Genomic DNA, 20,115 nt, shown 5'->3' on the forward strand with positions numbered 1-20,115 from the left:
CCGGATATACTCGCAAGACGAAATTTTGTAAGAGACATTTTTTTATTGCTGGCATGTGAAGAGTCGCGCTGCGACGCCCGAGTGCGCGAATTACGCTTCATCCTGTATATGAATTTCATCACACACAGCAGGCCGAATGCGCCCGCGTCGTCAGTAGATCTGCGCCCACTCATCAGAAGCGTAGCTAAATTTGTTTTTTTAATTTATTTATTTATTTATTTATTTATTTATTTATTTATTTATTTATTTATTTATTTTCGTTGTTATGGAGCCTGAAATAGACATTGAGAACTTGATAACTCTAGTGTTGGAAAGACCAGTGGTGTGGGACCAATCTCCGGAAGAAAACTAATCCAGAGCAAACACAACAGAGGCATGCCGCGAAATCTCTATAGTGATTTCAAGAATGTCTGACAAGGAAAAAAATAATTTGGTTAGTAGTTCAGCAGGTTGTATCGAGTCTCTCATTTTGGTGTTTTCACAAAGGAGATGGTTGTGTAACTTATGCAGAAGTTAATCAAAGGTAGATATTGACATCTGAAAGTAGTTAAAAAAAAAAAAAAAAAACACTAGCCATAGTCCATTCTCAAGTCATGAAACAGCATGGCAAATGCTTCTACCTGACTTCTCTTTCGTATCACTGGGTGCACTCATGTTATCTGGCTTTGTTTCTTTTTCGAGTGTAGAAGATAAAACAAACAAATACTATGATTGCCCATACTTATTACCTACACTGAAGCGTCTGCTGCAAAGCGTGGCTCTAATTTACCCACTGTGTGTGAAAGTCAGCAGAAGCAGGTGCAGCCTCACACACACGCGGGCGCAGTATATTCCTGCAACGATTGAAAGAAGCCTTTTGGATTACTTAATATTTTATATTTTCTTAATATACGTGTTTCAGCTTTTTGAGCCATCGTCAGCATTGGAAAGGACATACATAAGTGTGCATTATTAATCTATAAAATCTGTTTGACATAATTTAACATATCTAGTTAAAATCTAATGCAGTAAAGTATGGTGTTTACTGTGAAATCCTTAGAATAGAAGTTGGCTCCATCCACTGTAGTCTTTGTTTCACAAGTAATAAGCTTGATGTAATATTGCTGTCTCATGGTTGATACACATATTGAAATGCTGATTCATAAATGCAGCAAATATCCGCGTAATTCTTGTATAAAGGGTCCTATAAAAAATATAAAATAATCACAACGCAGTGGTATGGGAATGTGTTGAATGTCCACTAACCTCATGGGCGAATGGATCATCATGTAAATAAAATGTATGTGTGCCGTTACCCAGCATAGACTCATCTAAAGCAGAACACACAGGGCTGGCAGAGCCTGTAGGGAGGGGAAGGAGGGCAGTCACTACAACATTGGGATATCCAAGCACCTGCCCAATACTGATGTAATCAAAATCATCTAAGATGTACAGACAACTCAGCAGGACAGTCAGCTGGCTGATATACAAAGAAGAGTTGCTAGCTGAAGGAAACTTCTCTGAGGTTGCCAACAAGGAACTTCCGATTATCAAATCATTACCGCTGATGTTAATGAAGATATTCGGATGATAAAGATAACAATAAAAAGGAAAGAAAAAATGTCACTCTGCAGCTAAGGAAGAGGTCGCGGTTGTGCTAAAATACATCGAATAACATTTAGCGGCAATGCCTATGGATGTGATGTGTGTAAAGACATGGCGGGTAGTATCCACAAAATCAGGAATGTCTAATTTGAAACTGAAAAACATTGTACACATTTTCAAGCAAATCCATTTCTGTAAAGTAATTTCTCTATATTAATGTCAATTTTCATATTATCATAGTGTAATGACCAGTGGTTCTGCAGAACTGGACTCTGTTCATTTCATTAAACACACAAAAGAATAATTTACAAACACAGCATTGTGTTAAATGTTGTTCTTCATTACTGTAAATTTTTTGCATTTGAGGGACTGTACCATCACAAAATATTCCTCATTAGAACACTAAAAACTCCACAAATGCTCTGCCATTCTAAGTATGTTTTGGTGTAGTCACCATTCCTCGTATGCCAATTCACTGGAGTTGGACCGAATAAGTTTTTTTTGCTAGTTGTTTTACGTCGCACCGACACAGATAGGTTTTACGGCGACGATGGGACAGGAAAGGGCTAGGAGTGGGAAGGAAGCGGCCGTGGCCTTAATTAAGGTACAGCCTTGCCTTGTGTGAAAATGGGAAACCACGGAAAATCATTTTCAGGGCTGCCGACAGTGGGGTTCGAACCTACTATCTCCCGAATACTGGATACTGGCCGCACTTAAGCGACTGCAGCTATCGAGCTCGGTAATAAAAGTTTAAATGTGTGTGCTGCCTGGAGAAGGGCCTCATACATGTGCAATGGCCCAAAAGCCCAGCAGTACCTCACGAATAATTTTCTACAGTATTAAATTAGAGTATGATGTTAAAGATAGTTCAGATGAGGTCCTTTTTGTGTTATAATAAAAGTTTTATTTGTTCCCCAGATTATCTAACTTTTTTTGTGTTCCAAGACGGTATTATATTGCCATCTCACTTTCTTCAATCCCACTGTCCCTTTCACCAACTCGTCACTTCGTAGAGCATTTTGGGTTACAGCAGCAGTATGAGGATGAGCGTAATCCTTTTGGAAAACACCTCTTTGAATACTGCAAATGAATGGTAGCACAACCGGTTCAGTCACCAATCTGGCATACACATCTTCTGTCAAGGTTCTTGGGATGACTACGAAAGTGCTTCTGCTGTCAACAAAAATCGCTCCCCAGACCATAACCCCTGGTGTGCATCCAGTATGTCGAAGCTGCAGACAGCTTGGTTCCAAGCACTCGCCTGACCTCGTGCTTATCAACCTACGGCCATCACTGACACGAAGACAGAAACTCCTCTCATCTGAGAACACAACAGATCTCCACTCCGCCCTCCAATGAGCTCTAGCTTGACACCACTGAGGTCACAGGTGGCAGTGATTGGGAGTTAGTGGCATGAACACTACAGGATGTTTGGCTCAGAGCTGTCCCTCAAGTAATAGATTTATTACAGTTTGCGTCACTCCAGTGCCAACTGATGCTATAATGGCTGCTGGAGACGCATTATCATCCAACAGAGCCATACAGCGGTCTTCCCTCTTTGTAGTGGCCCGTATCTGGCCGGATTCCAGTCCTCTTGAGACAACGCCTTCCTGTAATCATTGTTACCAACACTGATGCACTGTGGATACATCCCTACCAAGTCTTCCTGCAATATCTCACAAAGAACATCCACCCTCTCGAAGCCTTATCACACGGCCTCAATCAAACTCAGTAAGCTGCTGATACTTTCTTCTTCGTCCCATTAAAGGAATGTGTGATTAGCATCTACGTCACAATGTCAAAACCGGGCAATGACTAAAATTCACGAAATGTACAGTGTGCATTTCAAGCAAACTTGCTTTGCAGGGCCATAGTGATGCTACTAGCACCACTCTTCATAGACTAGCACTCAGATTTGAGAAGATGTCATCTTTCATATGTGCAAACACGCCTCCCAAATTTCATTTATCTAGCCCAACTCCTCCTAGACATTGGGATTTCATTTTCTGCCAGTGTATTCTGAAGTACACACATCCTATACTGAATATTATTCCATACATTCTCTTACAGTCGACCATATCCTCAGTATTAGTTACGCTTTTCGAAGACTGCTATTGTGTACAAATTATCTCCGTTGGTAGTGGAAGATCCCTAATGCAATCATCTATCCTGTATAAGCATGATAAAAGCACGCAAAATATAAACAGATCATTACACTTAAAAGATTAGATTATTTGACCTTCAAATGCATCTATATATTTTGTTTTTCCTAGTGGCTTTGTCTTATCCCACAATGTTCTTCCGATCTGTTTTCCTCCTTAATACTGGTCACACTTCCCAGCCACGTGGATATGCAGTCCGTCAGATCAATGTTCATTGTGTTAGTTTCCCTTTGCCAAATTCTAAAGAGAAATGAACTTTAAATGCATTATACTGTAGGAGTGCGTAAATACTTCATGAAAATATACATCCCTACAGTACAATAAGGTTCATTTTCCTATGCCATTATGTACAGGAAAATGAACGCAACAAACATTGTTCTGATAGATCCATGTGTTGCTAGAAGGCATGGCCAGTCTTAAGGAAGATAATGGATAGGAAGAGCTTCGCGGTATACGAGGTATTGCTTCCACACCATCAGATATTATAGAGTAACATCTTAACGTACGTGAGCAAAGTATATGAAATTAGCTCCCTTTGATGTCCATAATGATTCCTTCAAATTAGTTCATGCAGTGGTAATTGTGCCTATCCTAAAGAATTTTAATTTTGTGTGGCTATTTCTAGCAGAGTGCAGCCCTTGTAAAGCAGACTCTCCGATGAGGGTGGGCGGTATCTACCACGTGTAGGTAACTGCGTGTTATTGTGGTGGAGGATAGTGTTGTGTGTGGTGTGTGAGTTGCAGGGATGCTGGGGACAGTACAAACACCCAGCTCCCCAGCCATTGGAATTAACCAATGAAGGTTAAAATTTCCAACCCGGCCTGGAATCAAACCCGGGACCCTCACCTGCAATTTACAATAAAAGGAATAAAAATTAGGAAGACACCACGTGCAGTTTAAAATCATATTTCCTTAGTATCAAGTTGCATTAATATTGTTGGATACAAATGAAACCTTGTATTAAGCAAATTTCTCTTAGGAATAGCATATAGATTCTATAATCACTGCACCGTCTGACTCGTTGGCTGAACAGTCAGCGTACTGGCCTTCGGTTCAGAGGATCCCGGGATCGATTCCCGGCGGGTCGGGGATTTTAACCTTAATTGGTAAATTCCAATGGCACGGGGGCTGGGTGTATGTGTTGTCTTCATCATCATTTCATCCTCATCACGACGCGCAGGTCGCCTAAGGGAGTCAAATAGAAAGACCTGCACCTGGCGAGCCAAACCCTTCCTGGGATATCCCGGCACTAAAAGCCATACGACATTTCCTTTTCATTTCATCACTGCACCAAGTATTAGATTCACATAAACATCTATTTGAAATGCAGGCAGAACTTTCATTTCCGCAGACCAATCATCTCTCCATAGTAAAATGTAAGTGAGTCAAATGTAATGATGGTGTCAGTCGTAGAATTAGTCATACGAATGCTTCTGTGCCATAACACGTCGCATCAATTGCCCTTCCATTTACGGACTTCACTTTCAAGTCAAGACATTGTACATATACTGATATTATTCCACTGGTTTTAAATGTTATTTTAAGCATGCAGTCCATACTAACACTTTTAAAACTGTTCCTTTTCAATGAAAGTAGAGCTCCTTATTTGGTCAATCCAAAGATCTCTTCATCTGGACAGATACTGCTGAATCCTTCCATTTTCTGATCTATAATGATAACTTCTATAAGTTGTAACATGCATTTAACATACTTTAAAAATCATGTTTTTAATTATGCACTTACTTCTATGTCAAAATTCTTCTCTTCATTAATGCACATTTGCAAGCTTATATTAACACAAATCTCGGATCAATTGCTACTGTATTGTTTAATTCCATGACCAGTTCTCTCTCCTATTCAGCGTAATGTATAAAAAAGCATGCCATTTCTATTCCAGAGTTAAGGTTGATATTGTTGTTCATACTACCTATGCGTTTTCAATTTAAATTGAGCAAGCCTTGCACAGGAATGGTGGCTAAATGCAATATTCTTACAAAGATGCTAGGGTATTCCACATACATAATGTTCATTGTGTGCTTTTGTAATACATATACCACTAATACCAGCTCGTTGATAGATTGTGCGAAGTGGTCTGTTGTGGTAGAATGCTAAATGAATGCTGTAAAACATGATTGAGATATGGCATGGAAATTGATTGTAGTCAGAACTGGGCACTCATTAGAAGGGCATTTTCTGCTAGCTTGGAGTATGTCATCGTGGATAAACCGGTAAGGTACCAGTCTTCTTTGATAATAGGTCTCATGTTCGAATCCTGCTCATTGCAAATAGTTTTGAAGGTAGTAACAGTGTCATGAACAGCGGATTGTCTCCTTTGAAACCATAACCCTATGTTTTATTAAGAACATGTGCTGCCTGAACTCCATATCAGTGAAAAAAAAAAACGGTCATAAGAGACAGCTTGTTCATTCACTCATCTAGAGGAAGCAAACATAATTAACCCCTCAGTGACGTGGAACATTTGAGTGCTGCATTACCTAGAGGACAGAGATGATTCAGGTGCAAGTGTTACGAAAATGCAGCAATATCTTTAAAAATTCACTGTTAAACCAGTTAAGCTCTGATTATTTTCAAGTGTTTACTGTAGAGGCTCAAAAGAGTGTACTATAGTTTAAATTCATTGACTTCCTAGGCTATTATTTTTTCCTGATACTAATAAAGAGACCCATTGTAATTTAAACAGAATGATAATGACGTTTGTGTATTTGCATGCGTTTTTCATGATGCAATGAAAACTAGTGCAATCGTTGCCTTAAACTATGAGCAGAATAATTGGAAATAATATTTCAAAGGTTCATTTAGCACAAATCCCAGATTAGTGGTACGATTAGTTCATGAGAAAGAGGGTATGTACTTCGGTGTGTCAGTGTCCATTACTTTATATCTCATACCATGCACTCTCATTCCATATGCTCTACGTCCCCTCTCACTTAGCTTAGTGGGGATGAACTTCATCTTAGTTCAGTTTAGACCGAGCAAATTGGCAGTGTGTTTAGGGGCATTTAGCTGTGAGCTTGCATTCAGGAGATAGTGGGTTCAAACTGCACTGTCGGCAGCCCTAAAGATGGTTTTCCATGGTTTCCCATTTTCACACCAGGAAAATCCTGGGGCTGTACCTTAATCAAGGCCACAACCGGTTCCTTTCCACTCCTAGCCCTTTCCTATCTCATGGTTGCCATAAGATCTATCTGTGTCTGTGCAACGTAAAAGAAATAGAAAAAAAAATGTAAAAAGGAAAAAAGTTCAGTTTGTAGTGCTCTCATGCCTGATTTAGGTATTCAAATGATTTACTTCACTTTCATTCAAACTGCGCCGTGCCATACTTCTGCGCCATGTAATGTCATGTCTCAAAGTGACTGCGAACCAAGATGTATCAAGGCTTTGAAAGGATTTAGGATTTCTTGAATTTGTGTCAACTGAAAGGCAACACATGTATACATGAAATCTCAAGTAAATAGTTGCAGGTCCACTAGAAAGCATTAGAAAGCTAGAGCTATGCACACTTCTGTGGCGATACCAGAGATTTAGAGAAATTCCATTTGAGAGGGGGTGGGGGGGTTAATAGAACATGTCAACATGCATATCAAAGAAAAGATAGTCATTTATACCATCAATCTACATAAGGAAGCGTTGTATAGCTGAAGCATATCTCCGCTAGAATGCAGCAGAAATTTAAGTCTTTATGCTTTGAAGTGGAAAGAAATCAGACTATTTTAGTCTCTATTGAAATAAAAAAGGAAGACTGATTCAGGCTGATTCATATATAGAAGAGAGATAAGAGATATTCAGCTTCAAGGATATACCATTTCTACTCAACAACTTTAAAACTTTACAAGTTAGAACTAAATTAATTTAGACCTACCATGCATGGAGGTTGGCAAGTATGTGAAGAAAAAGTAGTCTGTGCAGCATATGGAGGTCACCGTCATTGTAGTGACGAATGCAATGCCTGCAGGGCAAGCAATTTTCTGAAAGCAGAAAACAGACAGCTAGTACGTTCCAGAGCCTTGAATGTGGTGGGTGTTTTTTTTTTTTTCACTGGGGCATTTGAATGCAAGCCTCCCATTACATATACTGTCTGGTAAAAACAAAGAGGTGGCCTTAAATGTCCCTCATATTGGTACACAGGCACTTGCACAACAGGCTAATGTCATTACAAGTAATGGAATGCATTTTAAAAATAGTAGCAAGAAAACAGACTGCACAACAAGTTAGTTTTATTCATAACCTGTTTGTTAGCAAATATAACTCTTTTATACTTTGATTAATGACTTAAGCTTTTTCAAGCAGATTTTAATTATATTGTTGCCACTTTGTTGTTAAATGGCACACAGACACTATAGATTTAAGTTATTGAAAAGAACTCCTGCGGGACTAAATTCTGGCACCTCAGCATCTCCGAAAACCTTCAGAGTCGTCAGTGGCAAACTCTAGCACTCATCATCTCTTAATGTCGTGTTATGCTTTTATATTTACCATTAACTTTCGTTCTTTGCAAGGCTGAAGATGTTTCCAAGAGGGATGAAACTCATACCTGTAACTGTGTTTTAAGATTAAACTTCGTGAGTATTGTAAAGGTGGAATGTTTTATTGATAAAATCAGTCCGTTATATTATGCGAGCATTACATAACAAATTTCACCTCTTCTATCAGTAAGTACATCAGCAGCACCATGATCTGACTTTTGATGATTGAAGAGCATTTATTCAAGGGTCCTACACAAAGTAGTCAGTGATGTAGCCTTTTTATCAACAGTTCTCTCTTCAGAAGACACAGATTTTCCGATTATCATACTATGAAACATCCAATACAAACAGACCTTGTCAGGGCCAAATAAAAATACATTTCTTGTGAATGAATAGAAATATATACCAGTATCATACCCACAGTAATACAGAATAAAATAGAAGGTATAGCCTGTCTTTGCACAGCCTGGGTTCATAATCTTAACTGTGCTCACTTTTGTTAGTGTAAGGCCTGGTTCTTGGTCCGTAAGTTCACAGTGTATACGATACCTGTTCGTCGGCTGAGTGTAGGTTTCGTGTCCAAGTATGTGTTATTTGCAACTGTGATAGTTTCATGAATTCATGAGAGTTTCTCTATCATTGAATTACCATTGGTGCAAATGATTGCATTTATATTGTCATGCTCAAATCCAAACATATTGTTCTACTAGTCCTTTATAGGAACAGGGATTGATACTTTTAGGTTATCTATAAACAGGTTACATAAAAATTAATTTGAATAGCTGGTTGACAACTTTGTATATTAATACTAAATTTTGTCTTTGAAATTGATCGTACTCGTGTTGTGTTGTTTGAGTCATCAGTCCATAGACTGGTTTGATGCAGCCCTCCATGCCATCCTCTCCTGTGCTAACCTTTTCATTTCTACGTAACTACTGCATCCTACATCTGCTCTAATCTGCTTGTCATATTCATACCTTGATCTACCCCTACCGTTCTTACCACCTACACTTCCTTCAAAAACTTCCTATTGCATGAAAATTTTACATGTTGTTAACTTTTCACCATTCTCATATTGAAGAGAGTATATTTTGTTAAAATATGGCTCAGATGGTTGAGGCACTCTCTTTCTGACCCTCAACTTGGCAGGTTCAATCCTGTCTTAAGTCTGGTGGTACTTGAAGGTGCTCAAATACGTCAGCCTCATGTCAGATTTACTGGCATGTAAAAGAACTCCTGTGGGACTAAATTCAGTCACCTTGGCATCTCCGAAAACCTTCAAAGTTGTTAGTGGAGTGTACAAATTAATTTTCCTTGTGTCACAATGAAAAATTTAGTGTAAGTTGTTATTAATCGATTATCAAACTTGTATAGTTCTGCACACTAATGCTGTTAGTACATGCTTAAACCATACACAGTACCATGCTTACTCTTTCACATGCTGAGGTGTGGCTATATACACCTGTAAAGGAGGAAGCTGCATTTTGTTTGAATTTGCGTATGTAACATGCCATTACATAAAATAAACTTCATTATAAAGCCCGTATTGTCGTGAGTATACGTTGAAGGTTAGGTCAAATGTTCCACCTTTACAATACTAAGATTCTTTATTAACTAAATATTTACATGATTTTTAATTAAATCGGGACATGTTTCGTCTACCTTGTAGACATCATCAGCCATAAAAACTTTTGAGAAAAAGCTACAAGGACAAGGACAAAGTAACACATTAAAATAATTCGGGTAACCGAATATGTCATTTAAAATGGTGAAGAATTCAGAACTGTTTTGTGCACAGCACTTAAGAATATCGTTGACATTAAAATTAAAATTGTCCACATGGGATGATACAGTAAAAACTTGCGTTAAAATTCTTCTTTTTTGTGTGATGTGTTAATATATAATATTCTGTTATGTCGTGAAGGCTTGATAATGAATTGCACAATGTTCATTCCAATAGGATAATAACGATGTATAAGAAATACAGCGAGCATATGTTAAAGCCGTCTTATTGGTGTAGTATTGGCATTTCCTGTTGAGAAGTTAGGTGGAAAATTTGAACGTGATGACGTAATGTGGAATGTGCAGTAGAGGGCCCTAGAATAAGAAAGATAGCTGTTGTTAGTGTTAAAATAGGCAAGTTTTTGCTTTCTTGAAGAAATGTTTACATAATGGACTCATTCCAAATTTTTTGAAGTTCAATCAAAATAAGAACAACAGTTCTTATTGGCACAGAAAAACCCAATCTAGGTCTAATTCATTATGGATCAGGAATGAAATTAAGTTTCTACACAGGAAAAAATCTTTACTTAACACAGTTATATGAAGCACATCTGTTTGCTTCGTCCTCCCTAACCCCTCTAGAATGGGATTCTTTTCAGAAATTCGCTCTTACGAAGATAGAGAATGTAATTGTCAAAAAACAGGCCACTTTAGACAACAAATTCAACTCACTTTTGCGTAATAATAGTCACAATAAAAACTTCCTTCCATACAATAGGCACATCAACGATTCCGACTCGGAAGACGTGAAGTTCCATGATCCGGTTATAAATCTTTCTAATGCCCAACTTAGCGCTTCAGATATCGAAATTTTAGAGAAGGGCCCTAAATTCAATTGGCCTACTGCTCTTAAGTTGAAAGATGCCATTACTATCACTGCCGAAACTGAAAACGCCATACAAAAACTACCAATTGACAGCCAAACAGAAATCAGACTTAATATTCGCAAAAAAATTTCTAATTTAATTAAAGTCAGCAAATCTACAGCTCCTTTATTTCCCAAAAAAGCCATAGACTCGTTAAAAAAGAAGATTAACGAAAATGATCTAATAGTTACGAAAGCGGACAAAGGCAATGCCACAGTTATTATGAACAAAGAAACTTACGTGCAAAAAACTGAAACCTTCTTTTCTGATAACTCTTTTAAACTGATAAAAAAAGATCCTACTAACAATATCCCAAAAAACTTAAAACAATTATTGAAACAAACGTCCTTTATTCTTACTGAACATTATTCTCAAAAACTCATTAATATGAATCCCAGTATCCCCACAGCTAAAGCATTGCCTAAAGTCCACAAAATAGATATTCCCATAAGACCCATAGTTAACTACAGGAACAGCCCGACTTACAAAACTTCCAAATTTATTCATAATTTCTTGAAGAAATACTACAAATTTGAAAATCCCAACTCCATCAAGAATTCTATAGAATTTTGTAATTTGACAAAAAAACCTAGAATTACAGCCGCAACAAAAAATGTACTCGTTTGACATTAAAAACATGTATTCCAATATACCAGTCAAGAAAACTTTAAAGATCATCAAGGATAATTTTCTAAAACACAGAAAATTAAGCATACAAGAAATAGAAGAATTTTTAAATATTTTAGAATTTGTAACTTCCAACAACTATTTCACTTTTAATGGGAAAATTTATAAGCAGGATAGTCTTCCTATGGGCTCCCCGGCTTCAGGAATAATGGCAGAAATTTATTTAGACCACTTGGAAAATTCCAAAATTCTTAACAAAATGAAAGGTATCGTATTCTGGACACGCTTTGTTGATGATACATTTACTTTAATAGATCACAACGTCTCCAACGGTGATATCGTTCTTGAACAGTTGAATGCAGTTGATCCATGGATCAAGTTTACTTCCGAAGCGGAAGTCAATAATTCATTAAACTTCTTAGATGTCACTATTAAAAATAGCTCCAACAAATTCTCTTATACAATATTTAGGAAGCCCACCCAAACTATTAATACTATTCGACAAGACTCAACGCATCCGGAATCTCAAAAAAGAGCAACATTTTATAGTTTAATCCACAGAGCTTTTCACGTCCCTTTATCAAATGCTAATCGTAAAAAAGAACTTGAATTTATCCGCTTAATAGCGAGTAAAAATGGTTTTAGCAGGCATTTCATTGACAGGATAATCAATAAAGTTACTAACAAATCCAGTTCAACTTTACTTAGAGAAACAAAAAGAAAAACAGACAAATATGCCACTTTCACTTATACAAATAGTAAGATTTATGATATCACCAACACCCTCAAGAAACATAAGATCAACATTGCTTTTAAAACAGTCAACAATAATACTAATCTTTTTTACAACCAACATAAAATTAACAACACTACGAATAAATATAATAGGTCAGGCGTTTATAAGTTAAAGTGTAACCAATGTTCCGCGAGCTACATTGGGCAAACCGGAAGAGGCTTTTCAGTTAGATATAAGGAACATATCAACGCCGCTAAACATAGAAGGTACTCCGCCATGAGTACTCACATGACAGAATCCAATCATTCCTTCACTTCCATAGAACAGGACTTAAAAATTCTTTATTTTCATAATAAAAGCACTTTACTCAATGTTTTAGAAAACATCTATATTAATATAGATCATAAATGCAATCCTTTTCACAATTTAAATGAAATTTCCGAAACTGCGAACGTAATTTTTGAGGCATTGCTCAATAGTTCTTACTTTAACAAATCCAATAACAAGCTTCCATGTGACGGTTTCCCGCCTACTGATCCTAACCTCCCCCTAATTTCCCCTCATGGCGGCTCCCTTCACACACGACCTCCATAGTTCGCTCTCAGTCAACCACAGGCTTCCACACTGAACTAGTCGCTGTCAGACAGGCGAGAACGTAAGTAATCAGATGTGCCGCACTTCTCATTTTCATCACTTTACATCTCAAGACACAAAAACTTGCCTATTTTAACACTAACAACAGCTATCTTTCTTATTCTAGGGCCCTCTACTGCACATTCCACATTACGTCATCACGTTCAAATTTTCCACCTAACTTCTCAACAGGAAATGCCAATACTACACCAATAAGACGGCTTTAACATATGCTCGCTGTATTTCTTATACATCGTTATTATCCTATTGGAATGAACATTGTGCAATTCATTATCAAGCCTTCACGACATAACAGAATATTATATATTAACACATCACACAAAAAAGAAGAATTTTAACGCAAGTTTTTACTGTATCATCCCATGTGGACAATTTTAATTTTAATGTCAACGATATTCTTAAGTGCTGTGCACAAAACAGTTCTGAATTCTTCACCATTTTAAATGACATATTCGGTTACCCGAATTATTTTAATGTGTTACTTTGTCCTTGTCCTTGTAGCTTTTTCTCAAAAGTTTTTATGGCTGATGATGTCTACAAGGTAGACGAAACATGTCCCGATTTAATTAAAAATCATGTAAATATTTAGTTAATAAAGAATCTTAGTATTGTAAAGGTGGAACATTTGACCTAACCTTCAACGTGTAACATGCCATACGGGATATGTCTCGGAGAGCCAACTCTTTCACTGTAGGGTGTAATCTAATCTCTCAGCCATCCTATGGAGAAAAGGGAGGGAGGGGGGGGTCTTTTTATTACAGGGTGGAAATGTTCGTGGGTTTTTGTTTTTTCCCTTTTTCTGAACAGTTAACTTTATTGGGATCCTGCACCTTTCACCCTTGGAGCCTAGAACCTCTTACTGCTCTTCTGTCACAAATCAATAATTTCTCACCAGTGATGAACTATATTAAGACACTCCTCTTAAATAAACGTAACTATGTTATATTGACTAGAATCAAGCAACACAAGAACTTAGCTGTTTCATGAGATCCAAACTACATGGACATGCCTTTTCATTTTGAAAATCCCAAGTGCATTGGCTGGGATTCAAACTCATGACTCAGCTATCATGCCCTTCTGTGAAAGAAAGTACATTGATAAATACAAAGTCAGAAGAGAACAGTTATCTAAGCTAAAATAATCTTTTTGGACTTTTAAGGTTAAATATCGGGAGATAAAAGTTGTTTCAAAGAAGAAGAATACAATACAGCTGAGTATTCAAGATTTTGGTTAGAAAGTCAAATTATTAGTAATTTATGGTACCTGTAGTAAGAGGCCATCTATTGCTATTTCTTGTAGGATGCAGTGTGTTTGCATCTGTCTTGATGGCTCTGACAGTAATGAAGCTGCTGAGCTACAGATAGTACTGAGCACGACTCGTGTGTCAGACTATTATGACAGGTGCTACTCGTAGGGCTGGCTGTGCTCTTGTAACACTATCTAACCTAGTGAGAAAAGCAGTAGCAAACTTCACCTCTCGTTGTCCCTTATATGTCGTGTTACGGTTCGACCATCTGTTTTTGTGGTTTTCATATAATGGTATACCTTGAGTTGTGCTGTTTGAGGATACACCAGGGGACTGTAACACAGAGTTAGAAATTCATCTTGCATGGTATTTTCCAATATTCAATGTAAAGGGTGTGTTCCTGAATTCCGAATAATAGAATAAAACGTAAGTTTGGTATTGACATAATTGGGGTGAGGGGTGACATGATAGCTAAGCGACTTTGACACTGGCATCTTGATAAGGCAGCTGCCTTTCGAATCCTGGCCAATGAGTACAAGATTTTTGGATGAAGTCATGTCCTTATTGTTCAGATTACTGTGGCCCCATATCAGCAGTCTGGCAAAACTTGCTTTGTCAAATAATGGCAGTTTGACAATTCATCCTTCATTTCATCAGTATTGCTTGAATGTGCAGCATAAATGTGATCTTGCATCTTCAATTCTTTGTGTTCCATGTAATATTATGTTGCTTCAACATTATTGAAAATCTTCCCTTATGTTAAATGGTATGTAAATTTTTATTTCCAGGTATGGGAGGACCACACAATCAGCGGCGTGGAAATCGCAATTCACACGACAATACTGTCAGTTCACGGTTTTTCAGCCCCTTCGGTAACTTTGGATTTGGAATGGATTTTGATGATTTACTTGGAAATCAGAATGCAGGGCTTGGAGGCTTCATGTCCTTCTCAACTATCAGTAGCAGCGGTGGTGGTCCAAGTAGTGGCACAGTGAGGAGCACATCCACTTCAACTAGGTTTATTGATGGCAAGAGGATCACTACCAAGAAGTAAGTGGTACATTCATCTGTGAACCTTATTTATTATTATTAACAATTACATTGCAATTGGGAAATATCCCAGTGACAATAGTCTAATATAGTAGTGTGATGATAAAGTAAAAACCTAACTACCCAACAACACCACTACAACAATAGTACACCAAGCAATTCCGTGGAAAGAAAGTACAACAAGAAATACTACTGCTGTAGTTTAATATTCTAAATCCAGCATCATCATAAACAATTTCACACACAGCTTAAGTACTTCTTTTCTTTTCCTTCCTTGTAGTTCACCTGAAAATATAGAAAATGCAATATTGTTCTCCTGATTTCCTTTTGGCAATGTTGAAAATAAAAATCCTCAGCCTGTGTCCAGTCATTCAATCAGGTCAGGAATGGAATAAAACCTTCATCCAGTGGCAAGGATGAGAATTGCGGTGGATGCCAAAGCCTGTCGCACTCATCTGGGGCAATGATTAATGACTGACAAATGAAATGAAATGATATTTGTGAGTGTTGCGGGAATGAAAGATGACAGGGAAAACCGGAGTACCCTGAGAACAACCTGTCCCACCTTCGCTTTTGATCAGTACAAATATCACATGGAGTGACCGGGATTTGAGTCACAGAAGCCAGCGATGTTATCCCATTATAATTACAAAATTACTGCATAGCGTGCAGAAGAGAAAGTGTAACCACTTCTCCATGCACCCTTACCCTTGGCATTATCTACCATAGGCACTGCAATGTCCTCCTGAAATGTTGGCATTGAAGTCACTATACTGAGTCAACTCAAGACCTTAGCGGTCCCTTTGATGTTAGTCAGACTTCTGGTCGGTGAAAAGGCTTCCGCAGCGCCAAATAGTTCCCTAGGTTTGTTACTTGTTCCTGAAGTCAGGAGTTTCCTTCAGTCTGGTTAGATATTCTGGTGAACTGACTTGACGAATTACACATTTTTGCCCTGTATAAATATGGAAAATATATCACATATTGTATGTTATTCGGGTTCGTTACCAACTCTTATATTTCATACGTAGATGGCTATGAATAGTGATTGTTCTCAGTGGCGTATGTAGCAAAATAATAATTATTTAATATTATATTGATATTTTATTGCACTGTGTAATTATAAGTTTTGTTCAAGTTCATTCCATTGCTGATAAGTTCGCATAATATGTGCGACGTTGAAGATGGATCCAAGAAAACTGTTGGCAATAGTGGCTGCAATAGCATGTAATCATGTTCAGTATTCATAATGGCTGCCAGCTGTGAGCAAAACGTGTGTGATGCTGTGACGCTTGAGTTCCCTGTGAAATACTTTAAAGCTAACAAAAATGGAGAAAAATTAAGTAGGAAATCTAAACCAAATTGTTTTAAATGTTTACAGTAGCCCACGAGATGAGAATCCGCTGTGGAATGTGGAAGACGTGGTGAAAAACACCGCGCAGCTGACCGGCGTTGTGTACAGTGTTTACGCCGCTCGCGTGGAATTTAAACTCCACGGAAAATCCAAGTCTCCAGCGAAAGGTCGATGTGTCAGCTCAGCACTCGCTGTAAATAATAGAACAGGAAGGGCCTTAACACGGTATGGGAATAGGATCCTTGGCGTAATAATAAAAATAATAATAATAATTTGTTCTTTGCTTTATATTCGTAACTGCCCTCCACCTGCAGAAGTGTTGTCGTGAGGGGATCATGAGTTCGTTTTTACCTTCCGAATGACGAGACCACAATATTTACAACATTCCTGGAAACATTGTAGGCCTATTTTGCAAACCCACTCACAGGTGGTTTTTTTTCCAGCTTTTTGAACTGTGAGAAACTGCCACTGACAGTCGTTGCACGAGAGCGGAATCGTATACTTATGCTGTAAGTCCCCATATGCCTCATAAAAATTGCATTGTGAAATAAAAATAAGCCTTGCTTCTCTTGCCTCGGTATTCGTCAGTAATCTGTAGGTTTTACATGGCCAATAAAGGAATAAATAGGTATGGTACGTAATCAAAGTACATCTATGTGAAAGGATGTGATTTCATTTGATGCTTCTCTATTTCAGAATGAAGTACTTGTCAGACAGACGCACGCGTTAATAAGCTAGTTGTGGCGGAGATGGGAAGGGGGAACAGGCGACGTGCTCACGTGCGGAAGGATACTTTTCCTAAGCTCTTAAGTTGAATTTCAGTATAGCGGAACATCAGGTTATTTGTAATATTCGTGTATCTGTGCTCATTCACGTGACACGTTAGTGTATTTCTGAGAGTACATTCTTATTCCTGTGATGGAGACATGCCTAGTTATTTTGTAATTGGTGTAGGTTGGGTTACAAGAGCAGTATGAGATGCCACCCAAACAAATACTGGCATGTTCTTGAAGTGGACAAATGTTATTCCCTGGAAGGACAGAAATCTCGTGAAGTTCTCTCTATCTGTGTGTGTGTGCTGGGGGTGTTACATGATAAGTAGATTGTTAAAGTAATAAATTTGTGATTACCAGCAGAGAGACAGAACTTCCCACAACACCAGAGTACCACACATTTTCCCAAATTACTGGAATATTGAATAGCACAGCATACAACCAAGAAACTACCTGCAAAAGTAAACCACAAAGTGTCTGCTACAAAAGTTGATAGGCCTATCCCTGAAACCTTGGAGTCATCCTTCTCCACGAGTAATGCCAGTCTGAATTACACTTCCTGTCCATCTAAGAAACGTGAAGATGCGATTAAGGGTATTTCTATTAAGAAAGAAATGTTCTTGAACAGAGATGTGGCTACAGCAAAGAATACGTTGTCCATAGCAAAGGCCAAAATCAATGAGCTGGTGAGCAGTCTAACATAAATGGGAGTTAGTGGTGAGCCTAAAGCAGAAACTGATAGTAGATACTGTGATTACAAAATGGCAAGAGAATTGTTCGAAGGGAATGTATCATGACAGTGAATTTATCTTTGACATTGTATTGTTGATGAAATTCCTAAATTTTATAGAAATTGTTCAAACTATGGTTTGTTGCCTCTTACTCGAGAACTTCATTTTAGAAGTTTTACCGAAGGGTATGGAATACTTGTATGTCTTTACACATCATCGGTGGGTATGTAAATGATTAGAGTTGCAATTCTTCATAACGAATAGAACTGCCATGAGAGTTCATTAGTGTTGTTATTATTGTTTTACGTTGCACTGACACAAATAGGTCATGGCGACGATAAGATAGGAAAAGGCAAGGAGTGGGAAGGAATCGTCTGTGGCCTTAATTAAGGTAGAGTAACAGCATTTGCGTGGTGTGAAAATGGGAAACCATAGAAAACCATCTTCAGGGCTGCCAACAGTGGGGTTTGACCCCACTATCTCCCGGGTGCAAGCTCACAGCTGCGCGCCCCTAACCACATGGCCAACTCGACCGGTTTAGTGTTCATGTTTAGTGTTGTTACCAGGCCTGGTAGGGTATATAAGGGGCATGAACAGCATCAGATATTGAGCGACTATTGTGAAGGAAAGATGATGCGTACCCATGTGACACACTGTTATCAGCACCTGGAGGAGCTTGAAAGTGGCCTCATTGTGGGTCTGCATTTGGCCGGCTGGTCGAATCGTGCAATATCCAGATTTTTGAGGCATAAGAGTGTGACAACGGCCCGATGTTGAACTGCATTGGAACATAAGGACAGGTATACTCGTCAAGTTTCTGATCAACTATATCTGACCACAACGAGGGAGGATCGCCATATTGTGCACCAGGCACATCGTAACCCCTTCACAGCTCACCACAACACAACTGCTGCATTTGTAATGGTGCCGTAACCAGGAAGTATGGACTGCATAGACATGGTATCTCATTGTGTTCAGCGATGAATCGCAGTTTTGCATAATGGATAACAATCGTATGAGAGTATGGTGGCGACTAGGAGAGATCCCGTTTTCCAATGTTTCGGAGAGGCACAGCAGTGTTGCTCCTGGTATGATGGTGTGGGGAGCCATCATGTATCACTTCAAGTCACGGCTGATAGCGATTGAGGGAACTCGGACGGCAGAACCTGTACATCGCGGACATCCTGCGTCCTCGTGTATTACCTCTCGTGCAACAGTATTGTGGTGCCATTTTTTAACAAGGCAATGCTCATCCTCATATGGCACATACCTCTATCAAATGTCTGCGTGATGTTGAGGTACTCCTGTGGCCAGCAAGATCCCCAGACCTGTCCCTGATAGAACATGTGTGGGACTAGCTCATATGTCCACTCCGTCCCAGTGCCAGTATCCAGGATATCTTAAGGACCAGTTACAACAGTTATGGGCCAGCTTGCCTCAGGAGAGCATACGATGGCTTTCCGACATCCTTCCAAACCGATCAGTGCATCCATTCAGGCCAGAGGGGGTGCAACGTCATACTGATAAGTGGGCTCATACTGCCCAGTTCTTTGTAAATCTAACTTGATTTTGCAATCGCAGAAATATCACCACATACCCTCTCGACACGTGAAGTTTCATTTCTTTTCCTCCTCCCCTTCCGGGTGCTTCAAAATTTTTCTCAGGCAGTGTATTTTGTCTTAATGTGTGTTCACAAGTAAATACATGATCATGATTTAATATAAAATGCAGAAATGCTTTAAAGAAATGACTGTTTGGAAGATTTGCACACTACTGTAGTCATCAATTTTCAAGTAAATATAATTGCGTACGTGATAATTATTCCTCCCAAGTAACTGAGAGTGAGAAGTCTTCTTGAATAAGGATTATAATCCTGTTATTGCAAAGGATGAAGTGGGCAAAATAGTTAAAGCAACCAAAGCAGATGCAACCTCAGGTCTATAGAGTTCTAATGGGTGCTGTTCAAAACAAGAAAATTACAGGTATATATCTAATACCTTTACCAAGGAATGACAAGCCAGGTTGAGTGGTTCAGACAGTTGAGGCACTGGTTTTCTGACCCCAACTTG

General features: G+C 38.5%; 1 protein-coding gene across 3 annotated transcripts in view; it reads left to right on the top strand.

The window, feature by feature from the left end:
* The window catches only part of LOC136864722 (dnaJ homolog subfamily B member 6-B), a 346,776-nt gene that overhangs the window by 323,199 nt on the left and 3,462 nt on the right, over window positions 1-20,115 (top strand). For all 3 annotated transcript variants that reach the window (XM_067142061.2, XM_067142060.2, XM_067142063.2), the window contains one exon: window positions 14,930-15,191. In XM_067142061.2, coding sequence (XP_066998162.1) covers window positions 14,930-15,191 — 262 coding nt within the window. The remainder of the gene's footprint in view (window positions 1-14,929; window positions 15,192-20,115) is intronic.

The sequence above is a fragment of the Anabrus simplex genome, chromosome 2 (assembly GCF_040414725.1).
Source record: "Anabrus simplex isolate iqAnaSimp1 chromosome 2, ASM4041472v1, whole genome shotgun sequence".
Classification (NCBI taxonomy): Eukaryota; Metazoa; Arthropoda; class Insecta; order Orthoptera; family Tettigoniidae; genus Anabrus; species Anabrus simplex.